Source organism: Rhinopithecus bieti, unplaced genomic scaffold (assembly GCF_001698545.2).
Source record: "Rhinopithecus bieti isolate Rb0 unplaced genomic scaffold, ASM169854v2 scaffold_12783, whole genome shotgun sequence".
NCBI lineage: Eukaryota > Metazoa > Chordata > Mammalia > Primates > Cercopithecidae > Rhinopithecus > Rhinopithecus bieti.
In genome coordinates, this window is record NW_016807262.1 from 699,924 (window position 1) to 712,656 (window position 12,733).

General features: G+C 48.4%; 1 protein-coding gene across 1 annotated transcript in view; it reads left to right on the top strand.

Annotated features, from left to right (window-relative positions):
• Positions 1-12,733, top strand: part of SYN3 (synapsin III) — a 502,974-nt gene that overhangs the window by 465,759 nt on the left and 24,482 nt on the right. The window contains exon 7 of the mRNA XM_017880821.1: positions 9,306-9,448. Coding sequence (XP_017736310.1) covers positions 9,306-9,448 — 143 coding nt within the window. The remainder of the gene's footprint in view (positions 1-9,305; positions 9,449-12,733) is intronic.

A 12,733-nucleotide genomic window follows, 5' to 3' on the forward strand; every position in this document is an offset into this window, starting at 1 on the left:
GCCTCCCAAAGTGCTGGGATTACAGGCTTCAGCCACCGCGCCCGGCCTTTTTTTTTCTTTTTGAGACGGAGTCTCACTCTGTCGCCCAGGCTGGAGTGTAGTAGCATGATCTCGGCTCACTGCAAGCTCCGCCTCCGAGGTTCACGCCATTCCCCCTCCTCAGCCTCCGAAGTAGCTGGGACCACAGGCGCCCACCACCACACCCAGCTAATTTTTTTGTAGTTTTAGTAGAGATGGGATTTCACCATGTTAGCTAGGATGGTCTTGATCTCCTGACCTCGTGATCCACCTGCCTCGGCCTCCCAAAGTGCTGGAATTACAGGTGTGAGCCACCGTGCCCGGCTGAAAACTTTCTTTTACATGTAGTGCTGCAATAAACAGCCTTGTGTGCATACCATTTCATGTGTCTTCCATTATATCTTTAGGATGGATTTTTAGGAATGCATGAATAAATGAATCTAACCATCATCTCATAATCAGATGAATGGCCATTTTACCCAGTCATTTGTTTAGCCTAGGAATATTTATAAGAACATCTAATGTGTCCCAGAACCTCTGCTATGAGCTGGATAGGCATTGGATAGTCCATGGATCACAGAAGAAATATGGGAGTTGAATGATTATATGGGAGATAAACTTGTAGCTGGATGAATAATTGTGTAAAAAAAAAGTATTGATTGGTGGTTCAATTGATGGTTCAATGTCAGCAAATAATCTCAACAATTAACTAAAGAGAACCAACGTTTATTGAGCACCTGGTAGGTGCTAGATGCTATGCTAGGTCAGTCCTTTGACATTCACTAAATTTCATTTAAAAATCATAATTCTGGCTGGGTGCGGTGACTCACGCCTGTAATCCCAGCACTTCGGGAGGCCGAGGCGGGCGGATCACGAGGTCAGGAGATGGAGGCCATCCTGACTAACACAGTGAAACCCCATCTCTAATTAAAATACAAAGTAAATTAGCCAGGAGTGGTGGCGGGCGCCTGTAGTCCCAGCTACTTGGGAGGCTGAGGCAGGAGAATGGCATGAACCCAAGAGGCAGAGGTTGCAGTGAGCTGAGATCGTGCCACTGTACTCCAACCTGATTGACAGAGCGAGACTCCATCTCAAAAAAAAAAAAAAAAAATCATAATCCTGCCAGGTAGTTGTCATTATCACACTTAACAGATAACAGATCAGGAAACTGAAGCTCAGAGAAGTAAGGTTGAACAGCTGAAACTAGGTATAGGAGAGGTCCTCCAAAATCCTGAGAGACACTGAGTGACTCATAGAGCTGAGAGGATGGTTAACAGATCAGATGACAGAACCAATGTTGGAAGGCAGAAAGATAGATGAAAGCATGAGAGCAGAGCTGACCATGATCAGATTGAATGTAAATTCCTCCTCTGGGAGTTGTGGATTATCAGAATCTTGTGTTTAAAAATGACCTGAGAGGCTGGGCACAGTGGTTCACACCTGTAATCCCAGCACTTTGGGAGGCCAAGGCGGGCAGATCACAAGGTCAAGAGATGGAGACCATCCTGGCCAACACAGTGAATCCTTGTCTCTACTAAAAATACAAAAATTAGCCGGGCGTGGTGGCGCACGCCTATAGTCCCAGTTACTCAGGAGGCTGAGGCAGGAGAATCACTTGAACCTGGGAGGCAAAGGTTGCAGTGAGCCAAGATTGTGCCACTGCACTCCAGCCTGATGACAGAGCGAGGTTCCGTCTCAAAAATATAATAATAATAACTTAAATAAAATAACCTGAGGCCAGGCACTGTGGCTCACGCCTGCAATCTCAGCACTTTGCCAGGCCAAGGAGGGTGGATGGCTTGAACTCAGGAGTTTAAGACCATCCTGGCCAACATGGTGAAACCCCATCTCTACAAAAAATAATAATAATAATAATAATAATAATAATAATAATAATACAAAAATTATCCGGTCATAGTGGTGCACATCTGTAGTCCCAGCTACTCAGGAGGCTGAGGTGGGAGGTTCACCAGAGCCCAGGAGGCTGAGGCTGCAGTGATCTGTCATCACGCCACTACACTCTAGCCTAGGTGGTAGAGTGAGACCCTGTCTCAAATAAATAAATAAATAATAAAAATCACCTGGAGGTATTAGCTTAGGACAAGCCCATATGGATCTTAGAAAAGCCAACATTGTATTAAGCTGCATTCATGGAAGCAAGATAATTAACAGGTTCAAAGCTCCATTTGGACAAGAATCACAAATCTCTTGTTCTCAGTTGAAACCCAGCCCCCAGCAAGTATCTAGAAGAAACACTGAGTAATTATCTGGATATAAGAGACATATCTGTAAATATTTATGTATATTTATTCAATCGTTAAACAAATGCATTGAGCACCTGTTGTACTCTGAGTGCTGTTATAGGTGCTCAAAATACAGCTGTGCCCTTGAAGAGTTTACGTTCTAGTAGAATGGCAGGGAAGAAAGACAGCAAACAGATAGATAGGTAGCAGTGTGAAGTGGTAGTGGAGGATTTATGGCGAGAAATAAAGTGGGATGAAGCAGGTAAGGAGAGCTGGGTGGGAGGAGCAACTTCACCTAGAGTAGTTGGGGAAGACAGGTCTGAGATGCTGATGCCGGACAGGATCCTGAATTAAGAGAGAGGTGAGCCGTGCAGGCTAGGAACAGCACGTGCAAAGGCCCTAAGGCAGGAATATGCCAGGTGGATTCTGGATAGAGGGAGGGGACGGTCTTATCTGATCTCTGCTGCTGAAACCACACCTGGAGTCTGTTGTGTAAATCTGAGTACCATATAGTTTAAGAGATTGTCAAATGTGGGCATTTCAAGATGGTGAAGGGCCTGGAAGCAGCTCATATTAGGAATGGGTTAGGGAGAGAATGACTTGTGCACACCTGGGTGGCTCCAGTCGAGTGGATGAAGTGCAGACACAAGGCAGAGGGCTAAGACTTACTCCATAGGATAATGAGGGCCATTCATTCATTCCTGCTGTGATATACAGCAAAACAGGTTAGAGGTTCCCTAAAGGGGAATGAGCTGCCTTGCCTGATAGTAAACTTCCTGCTACTGGAGATATTCAAGCAAATAGCAGACAGTCTACTAAGTATGTGGATGACTTCCCCATCCTGGGTTGGATTTTGAAATTTGGAAGAGGAGACCTCTGAGCTAAAACCCATTCAGAAGATTTGGAATTGCATCCTGACTCCTCTCTCCAGTTTCTCTGCCTCTGTTTCCACTCTCTCTCCTTGCTCAGCCTCAGGACAGAGCATACATGCATGCATGCACACACACATACACACATGTGTGCACACAAGCACACAAGAGGGTAAAGCAATTCAGAAAGCAGGAGAGGAGAAGAGTGTGAGAACCTGAATGGGGGGACCCTGAGGGGAAGGAAGCAGGAAAGACAGAGAGGAAGGAGTGAAGAAGAAATGAGAAGCAGGAGAAGAATGGCAACATTGAAAAGAGGTCAGGAAAACTGAAGGAGACAGAGTAGGCGGTGGAAGGGAGAGGCTGGAAAAAGATAAGACAAGAAGTAAGCAACAAGGAAAAATCAAGGAGGAAAGAGGTGCAAGAGGAAGACAGATGACGTTAAAAGTAAGGAAGAGTGGCCGGGCACGGTGGCTCATGCCTATAATCCCAGCACTTTGGGAGGCCAAGGTGGGAGGATCGCCTGAACCTAGGAGTTCGAGACCAGCCTGGGCAAGATGGGGAAACTCCATTTCTACAAAAAATACGAAAAAGAAAAAATAGTCAGGCGTGATGTCATGCACCTATAGTCCCAACCACTCAGGAGGCTGAGGTGGATGATTGCTTGAACCTGGGAGGCAGAGGTTGCAGTGAGTCCTGATTGCACCACTGCGTTCCAGCCTAGGTGACAGAGCGACACTCTGTCTCAAAAAAAAAAAAAAAAAAAGTAAGAGAGAAGGCAAGGAGTGAGGAAAGGGGAGAAAGGGGAGGGAGGAGAGAGTGAGAAGGCAAGGAAGGAAGAGAAAGGAGAGAGAGAAGGCGAGAGGAGATAAGAGAAGGGAGAAGAAGGGCGAGGGAGGCTAGGGTGTGGGTGGGTCTGTTTTGGAGAGTTCACAGTGGCCCCATCATAGCCCCTGGGCAGCGAATGGGTAATCTTGAATCACAGCTCACTGAGGGCTTCCTGTTTTCAACTTGTCTTTGTGAACCCTTGGAGGGATTTCCAGCCAGTAAATAAAGCAAAGTGCCAAGACTCCCTGCCCAGGCCAGCAGCCATTTCACCATCCTCAGGACTGTGTCCCCAGTGCCCTCTCACCCCAACTACCCTCTCTGGCCTGAGGACCATCCCAGAGTCCCCTCCAGCACCCACCCACCCAGGTTCCAGACCACCTGCCCCTTTCGCCGGAATCCCGGAATTCTTCCGGTTCTCAGGAACTTGTGAGGAAGGCAGAAACCCTCAGAGAACACAGCACCCACCCAAGAAGGCGTGCAAATATCCACCTTATAAAATACAAGTTTCCTTGAAACACAGTTTCTTTGTCTTTTGTGGAACTCCCTTGTTTTCCTTCCAGTTTCTTGCCCCCCTCCCAAATTATAAGCAGGTCTTGATCCAGCCTTCTTAAATTCAATCCAGAAAACTCGTGTAGAGCATGTGCAGTGTGCCTGGCACCAGTGCAATAGCTGGGGACAACACTCACCCGATTCTTGACTGTCCTCAAGAAGCTCACAGTCTAACGGGGAGACAGAAATGGTGGTTCCAGGGGTAAAATCCGTTTTTCATTGCCCAGGTGTCATACAATGTGGGAGGCCCTCTGTAACAAAAAAGAACATAAAATCAGCTGGATGTGGTGGCACCTGTAGTCCCAACCACTCAAGTGGCTGAAGTGGGAGGAATGCTTGAGCCCAGAAGTTCAAGGCTGCAGTAAGTCATGACTGCACCACTGCACTCCAGCCTAGGTGACCGAGTGAGACCCCGTCTCTTTAAAAAAATAAATAAATATAAATATAAAATAAAATAAAAAGGAACATTTGACCAGGGCTTCTCCTGAAGCTTTGAAATGCCTTTCTATAAGAGACCTGGGCTCACACCTGTAATCCCAACACTTTAGGAGACTGAGATGGGTGGATCACTTGAGATCAGGAATTCAAGACCAGCCTGGCCTATATGGTGAAACCCCAACTGTACTAAAAATACAACAATTAGCCAGGCATGGTGGCACACACCTGTAGTCCCAGCTACTTGGGAGGCTGAAGCAATAGAATCACTTGAACCCAGGAGGTAGAGGTTGCAGTGAGCCAAGATTGCACCATTGCACTCCAGCCTGGGCAACAGAGTAAGCGAGATTCTGTCTCAAAAAGAGAGAGAGAGAGAGTGACCTGGGTTCCATGCTCACTGTTGGAGAGAACAGAATGGGACCCCAATGCACAACCACTCAAAAGAAGACAGAAGAGAAGGGTTCCCAGAGAGTGGCTGCCCACTCCCGAATTAAACCACTATCTCTGTGCTTTCTCCCTTTGCTCTCTTTGTCTACTCTGTGAAAGAATGCATGATGTATTCCACAAAAATTTACTTAGGGCTTATATAATAATTGGGATAAATTTCAGCTGCCATAACAAAGACTTACAATGGTGTAAACAAACTAGGACTTTCCTTCTCCGCTCTGCACAAAAGCAGCCCAGGGCTGGCGTGGCACCACCATGGTTTCATGGCCATGGGCTTCTTCCATCTTATTGATCATCCATCCCTGGTGTATTGCCCTCAGCTACACTGTCAAAGATGGTCCACACTCCAGCCAGCAAGGAGAGAGAAGTGGGGAGTAGAAAGCCCTCCCCTACCCTTTAACGGCACAGCCTGGAAGTTCGTACACCTCTTCTGCTAGCATCTTGTTGGCCAAAATGTGGCCACACAGTGGTATGAAGATGCCAGGGAAAGGAAAGAGAGTAAAGTGTACCCTCGGTGGACACATGCCCCCCATATCAGGGTGTATCATGACTGTAAAGCAGGAAGATGATGCTGTGCGCAGCTAAACACCTCCGAGGTAGCCTGCTCTGTGCTCAGGGCTGTCTAGGAAACCAAGGTGCTAAAGAAGTTCTGGTTCTTCCCAAAGCCACCAAGGACAGAAATGTGAATTAAACAAGCCGTCCCTGCAAACGCTCACCCGATTCTGTCATTTTGGCAATTCCAGTTCTCTCCACCTGACCCTGGATTCTGGCAGAGATGAAACCCCAGGACCATCAGAGAGGCACTGGAGAAAGAAGTGGCAACATAGACTGTGAAGAAGTTGCCAGAAAGAAAGGGTGAGAACCGGGAAGACAGTGGTATGGAAATCGTATTACCCAAAGTTCACCAATTTCAGGTGCTACAGAGGGTCAACGCAGGGCAAGGACCAGGGGCATTCTATGGGATTTGCCAAAGAGGGGACCAAACCAGTCACAGGGGAATGGCAGGGAGTGAAACCTAGAGAAAGTGGGTTGAAGGGCAAGTGGGGGATGAAGATGTAGAGATAGACAGTGGAGACTAACTGAGGTTCTGAAAAGCAGGAACATGTTGAGGAGAATGGTGGATTCTTGATCACGTTAATCCAAAGGATAAAGAATCGGTGAAAAGCAAGAGACTAAAAATAATGAGCGGAAATGTCATTTGGCTGCTTTAACGAAGACCCACATAATAGTGGCCAGGCGCAGTGGCTGAAGCGTGTAATCCCAGCACTTTGGAAGGTCGAGGTGGAAAGATCGCTTGAACCCAGGAGTTTGAGACCAGCGTAGTCAACATAGTGAGGCCCTGTTTCTACAAATAATCAAAAATTAGCCGGGCATGGTGGTGCACGCCTGTAGTCCCAGCTACTTGGCAGGCTGAGGCAGGAGAATTGCTTGAGCTCAGGAAGTCAAGGCTGCAGTGAGCCATGGTCACGCCACAGCACTCAGCTTGAGTAACATATTGAGACCCTGTCTCAGAAGAAAAAAAAAAAAAAAAAAAAAACACCCAGAGAAGAGTGGCTTAAACAAGATTAAAGTTTCTTTCTCTCCCATGTAAGAGTCCGAGTCGAGGGCTGATAGGGAGCTTCACAGTGCTAGTGACCCAGGTCCTTCCAACTTTCTACTCAGCCATCCTCAACATGCGGCTTCCCCCTCATGGCCCAAGATGGCTGCTGCTGCTCATACCATCATGTTCACATTCCTAGCCAGAGCAAAGAAAGAAAAAGGATGGGAAAGATTATATTCATCTTCAGGGCACCACCCAAAGGTTGCTCATATCATGGCTACCCAGTTTTCATTGGCCAGAGCTTGGAGACTCGGGCACATCTACCTGCACGAGAGACTGCAGCAAAGTAATCTCTGGCTGAGGAGGCCAGGTACCCAGCTAAAACCAAGGGCTTAGAAGACCCAGAACAAAGGGAGGAGGCACACCACCACCACTGCAGCTGGGAGGAAGGAGGTGGGGTAGCTGAGTTTGAAAAGGGCTGGAAAATAGGGAACTCTTGCCTGGTCACGTTTATTTTCTCTGCAAATTGAGACTTGGAGTCATCACTCAGAGAGCCAAGAAGAGAGACGGCTTGTCCAGCCTCTCTCCTGTTGCTGTTTGTGTCCGTTATGGTAGAACAGGCAGGCACCTATGCACAGACCCCTGAGATGGTTCAAGGAAAAGCTGTGGCTTCGGAGTCCAGAGTTTCAAGCCTAGCTCTGGGCTCAGCTGCTTTACAACCTTGAGCAAGTCAAGAGATCTGTTTCCGTATCTGTTAAGTGACCACAACGGTGCCCAGCCTGCCTGCCTGCTCACAATCCGGTTTGGACCCCACGGAGAGCTGTAAATACCCTGCGTAAGCATCGCAACTGGGCAAATGTGAGTGGGCATTCTTATGGTAGGGACAGAGTCGCCGAGTCAGTGCTGAGCCTCGAAGGGGAGGCAGAAAAGGGCGGAGAGGGAGATTGGAAGGACTTGAGATGGGGTGTGGCTGAGACCAACCCCACACAGACCGCCCAGCGCCCAGCCACTCCACAGGGCTCTGCCCGTCTCTGACCCAGCATCAGAACTCCTCTGCTGTCGGGGTGAGGGTGACAGGGAAGAGGGGAGCCGCTTCTGAACAAGCAGGGCTCCCATGGCCAGTGGGAGGGAGCAGCTGGCCCAGCTGTCCACAGCCGCTGGGAGTCAGCCTCTGTTCTGTCTTAAGATCAGTATCACGGAGCCTTGGCCTCATCCTCTGCGCTTGGCCTTAGAAGCTCTCCTGGGACCTCTCCCCAAGCCCAGGACACCTCTCTGTATTCCTGGCTCAGCCCAGTCAACAGTGTGAGTTTCTCTCCCAGCCTCTGGCCTAGCAAAGCCAGCCTCTCCAATGTGTGGCTGCTCCAATGTGTGCGCACACACACACACACACACACACACACAGAAGCACCACATACTATACACCACATGTACAACACACACCACACACAGAAGCAGCATATACTACACACCACATGTACAACACAGACCACACACAGCAAACATACCACACACATCACACACCACACACACAGAAGCAGCACATACTACACACCACATGTGCAACACACAGCACACACAGCAAGCACATCACATACATCACACACCACACACAGAAGCAGCACATACTACACACATATACAACACACACACACACACACCATATGAACACACAAAGAACATACCACACATAGCATACATCAAACACATGCAAACACACCACACACAGACATCTCCCACAAACTCCACAACACACGCCAGCATACATGCTCCCTACACATACACACCACACACACATGCACCCTCCCTTCTTCCTAACTGGACCCTCTGTGTCTCATATCACACCCCTCCATTCGATCCTCTACACAACTGCTTCAGTGATTTCGTTAAAACGCAAACTACGCCATTTCCTTGTTTAAATTCCACTCCCTCTTTCAGCGGCTCTCCAGAAAATTCAGGCTAAAATCCCAGCTCCTTCCCAGAGACGGTGGCCCTCCAGTCTGTTCCCCGATGGCCCGTGCAACATCCCCCGTCAGCGAGCCTGCGCCACCTGCCCTTTCCCCCACTGTGGGTTCCTCGCGCATCTCTGGAGGATGGCCCCACAACCTCATCCATCTGAAACGTGTTCATCCTTCCAAACCCAGTTCAGAGCTCACCTCTTCTGTAAAGCTTTCTCGACCACCCACGCGGAATCGCTCCCTTCCTCTCTGCAGCTTGCGTGGTGTGTGGTGGAACGATTTGCTTCCCGTGTCTGTCTCCCCTGCCAGCAGGTGACCTTCTGAAGGGAATTCGTGTCTATAGACAGAGCACTTGTTCCTGGCACGGGGTGGGCTCCGTGAACGCGGGGTGGGTGGCACTCATCCCCCTCGTCCTCCCACACAGATCAAAGTGGAAAACCAGCTTGACTTCCAGGACATCACCAGCGTGGTCGCCATGGCCAAAACCTACGCCACCACCGAGGCCTTTATCGACTCCAAGTACGACATCCGCGTCCAGAAAATTGGATCCAACTACAAGGCTTACATGTGAGTCTCTGGGGCAGGGGCTGGGGGAGCGTGGGAGGAAGGGAGCCCAGAGGTGCATGTCCAGCCACTGTCTCCTGCACCCAAGGGTGCATCATTATCCTCCATCCTATCTCCTTACTGCCTTTCTTCTCTGGCCAGTGCGGCTGAGGGGCTAATACTCAGTCACTGCTTATCCCCAGGCAGATATCTGCCTACCCAAGCAAAGGCTGTTTCCTCCAGAGCAAGAAAGGTGCTTGGCACGTCTAGGGAACTGCACGTACACACAGGGTATATGTCTTTGAGAGAGAAATTTGGGGACAAATCAAGGAGGGCTTTGAATACCTTGCTGAGGGTTTTGGATTTTTTTCCTCTTCTCTTCTGAGCAAAGGATCTGTGTTTATTAAAAGGTAACCACGAGGCTGTGAGCTGCCAAACGGTTTCTCTGAAGCCAATAAGACCAATTAGGAGGTTACACCAGATTTCTTTGCCTGCAAGCAACAGAAACCACACATCATTAACTTAATGGGTTTTTTAAAGGGAATTTATTAGAAAACCATGGGTTATCAGAAACTTAAAAAAAAGCAAACAAAAAAATCTCCCAACTCAGTTATCAATTTCGGAAACATCAGGATACAGAGCAGCCCCAGGAATGTGGGCAGCCAGAAATAATAATAAACAATTTTCACGGCATCCCCACCAGTAAGTGAATCTGCCCTAGTCATTTTCAGGGCTTAACTCAAGATTGCGATTCCATGGAAAAAGTACTGATTAGTCCAACTTTGACTGTGTTTTATTGATTAGAGAAAAGCAGAAAACCAGTATAGAGAGTCCCACCGTGAAGGCATGCAATGTGGGCAGGGCCTTTGCCTCGTGGAAATAGAGGTGCTGAATCTAAAGGAAAAGGAAAGAATGCCAGGCAGAAAAAAGCAGCCCGCCTTCACCTGGGTGGTTCAACAAAGGATGGATTACATGGGGCTGTGGTTATAAGGATGAACGGGGACTTCTGGAGTAGGTGGACTGTCTCCTTCCTGGGAGAGGTCTTTGCTCCAAGCTCTCTCTGTGTTTCACTCTGGAATGTTATTGTTAGTTCCACTTGAAATGATGGGACCCCAGAGGGCCAATCGTTGCCTGGTTGACAAGCATTTATGGGGCACTGACTGTGTGCAGGGCTCCATATGTGAGGACTGCAAGGGTTAGCCCTGGACAGCTGGAAAGTCCCTCCATCCATAGGCTCTGTGTGGGTAGCTTGTGCTTTAAGCTAGGGTTGGCAAACCACAACCACAGGCCAAATCCAGCTGCCACCTGTCTCTAAATACAGTCCTGTTGATCACAGCCTTGCACACCCATTTATGGATTGCCTGTGGTTGCTTTTGCACTACCTGGATTGCCTAGACCAAGGGTCAGCAAAGTTTTTTTGTAGAGGGTCAGGTGGTAATTTTAGGCTTGACGGGACATATCGTCTCTGTTGCAACTACTGTGCCCTGTCATTGCTTGTGAAACTAGAGGAGGTGCAGGCAGTTGCCCTAGAAGGAAGTATTCCCAGGAAAGGGATGGAGCTCATTTTCAAGGAGTAACTGTGCCCTATTCCACCAATCAACCTCTTCCTCCCACGAGGCAGGCCAGACCTGCCACTGCTCTCAGATGGCCTTGGGGTGATAAAGTCACCTCCTCCCTGCCCACTCTGACTTATGGCCCATTCCAGTGCATTCCTGAGGCCCCTGCCGTAGGTCATGATATCATTTCCCTCCTCTCTTCATTGTTTGAGCTTCCACTTGACATTGACGACACCTTGTCCCAGTTTTTTTTGTTTTTTGTTTTTTTTTTTTTTTGTTCTTGAGGATTACCTCATTGCCGCATTTTTTCTGCGGAGCCTCCCTGGCCTGACAGCTCCACTTTGTCATTACTTACAGAATTTCCTGGACCTTGGGCTGGCCCACCTCCAAAGGAGGGGGTTCATGTCAGATTTCAGTGTAGAATTTCCCCAGCCATTCAATCTCCTCTCTGGCCCCACTCCCTGCCTTGTACTCGGACCTTTGTGCGTGTCGCTACTGGGCTGTCATTCTTTCTAGGTCCTAGCAGACACAATAAGGAAGTACATGAGTGTATCCTTACCCATGTATTCATATATATCCATAATTATTTCCGCATATCCCCATCCACATCCCTATGAAGCTGAACAGAATCCTATGGATGTCCCAGACTTTCATCTGGTACCACTTGGTTCATTTTAGCCTTTCCTGGTTGCTAATCTATAACTTCCCACTCCAACAGAGAAAAATCCGGCTCCCTCACTCACCATCTATCCACTTTTTTGGTTCTGTCTCAGTGGATGTGCCCAGTCTCAGAACTGTTCACCTGTAGCCTCATGGGAAACAACCTTGAAAACTACAGTGCAGTGCCTTATGGCTCCTGTTGGTCATCTAGTCTCAGCATTTTTACATTTGCTTTTCTCCTTTACAATGATACAGTTTTGTGTCAATTCCTCTCCCCAGTTCACCCTTTGATCTCAACCACATACCTTCTGTTGACCATAAGACAAATAGCTTTACCTGCACCCCTGTGCTTAAACTTGTTCAGTCTTTGCCGAGGCCAGATGCACCGTTAGTGATAGGTAGCTTGTCTGGATTCTCCCCCAGTGTACACAGTTCCTCACCCAGTAGGTACCTACTGGGTACCTACTGCCTGCCAGGTCCCACTGGATACTGGGTATACAGGGGATGAAGTTAAACTGTTCCCTACCCTCAGGGTTCCCCTCCATCAGAGAAGAGAGGACACTAACGCAGTCATCAGAAGGGAGATGAGCATTCCTGAGCATTAGTGTAGGGTGTAGCACCGGGCAGTCTATTTTTGCTGGGGAAGGTGGGCTGTCAGGAAGTCGTACGTCAGATGAAAACTGAAGGATGAGCAGGACTTAGGGAGGCGAAGATGGAGAGAAAGACTCTATGGAGTAAAGGGAAGAAGGCATGCAGAGGCTGTGACACTGGGAAAGAGCCATGGGCAGCGGAGCACCGGAAGAGAGGTCGGCTGTTACTGGAGCAGAAAAGGCAAGGAAACAGAGAAGGATGGCGACACAGTCAGAGACCAGAAGGCCTTCCTAATCTTTACCAGAAAAAAGTAGTCACTTCTCTCTAAGGATCACTTTTCTAACATTTTGGGGCCCTCAAAAGATTCCAGAATCATCAGGGGCTACACACACTGCCCTCATTCTCCTCAAAAACACACCAAAGTTTGGGGGATTTCATCAGATGATGTAGGCATTTTTGAATTTAATCTTTCAATTTCAAAGATGACTTAGAAAACAATACC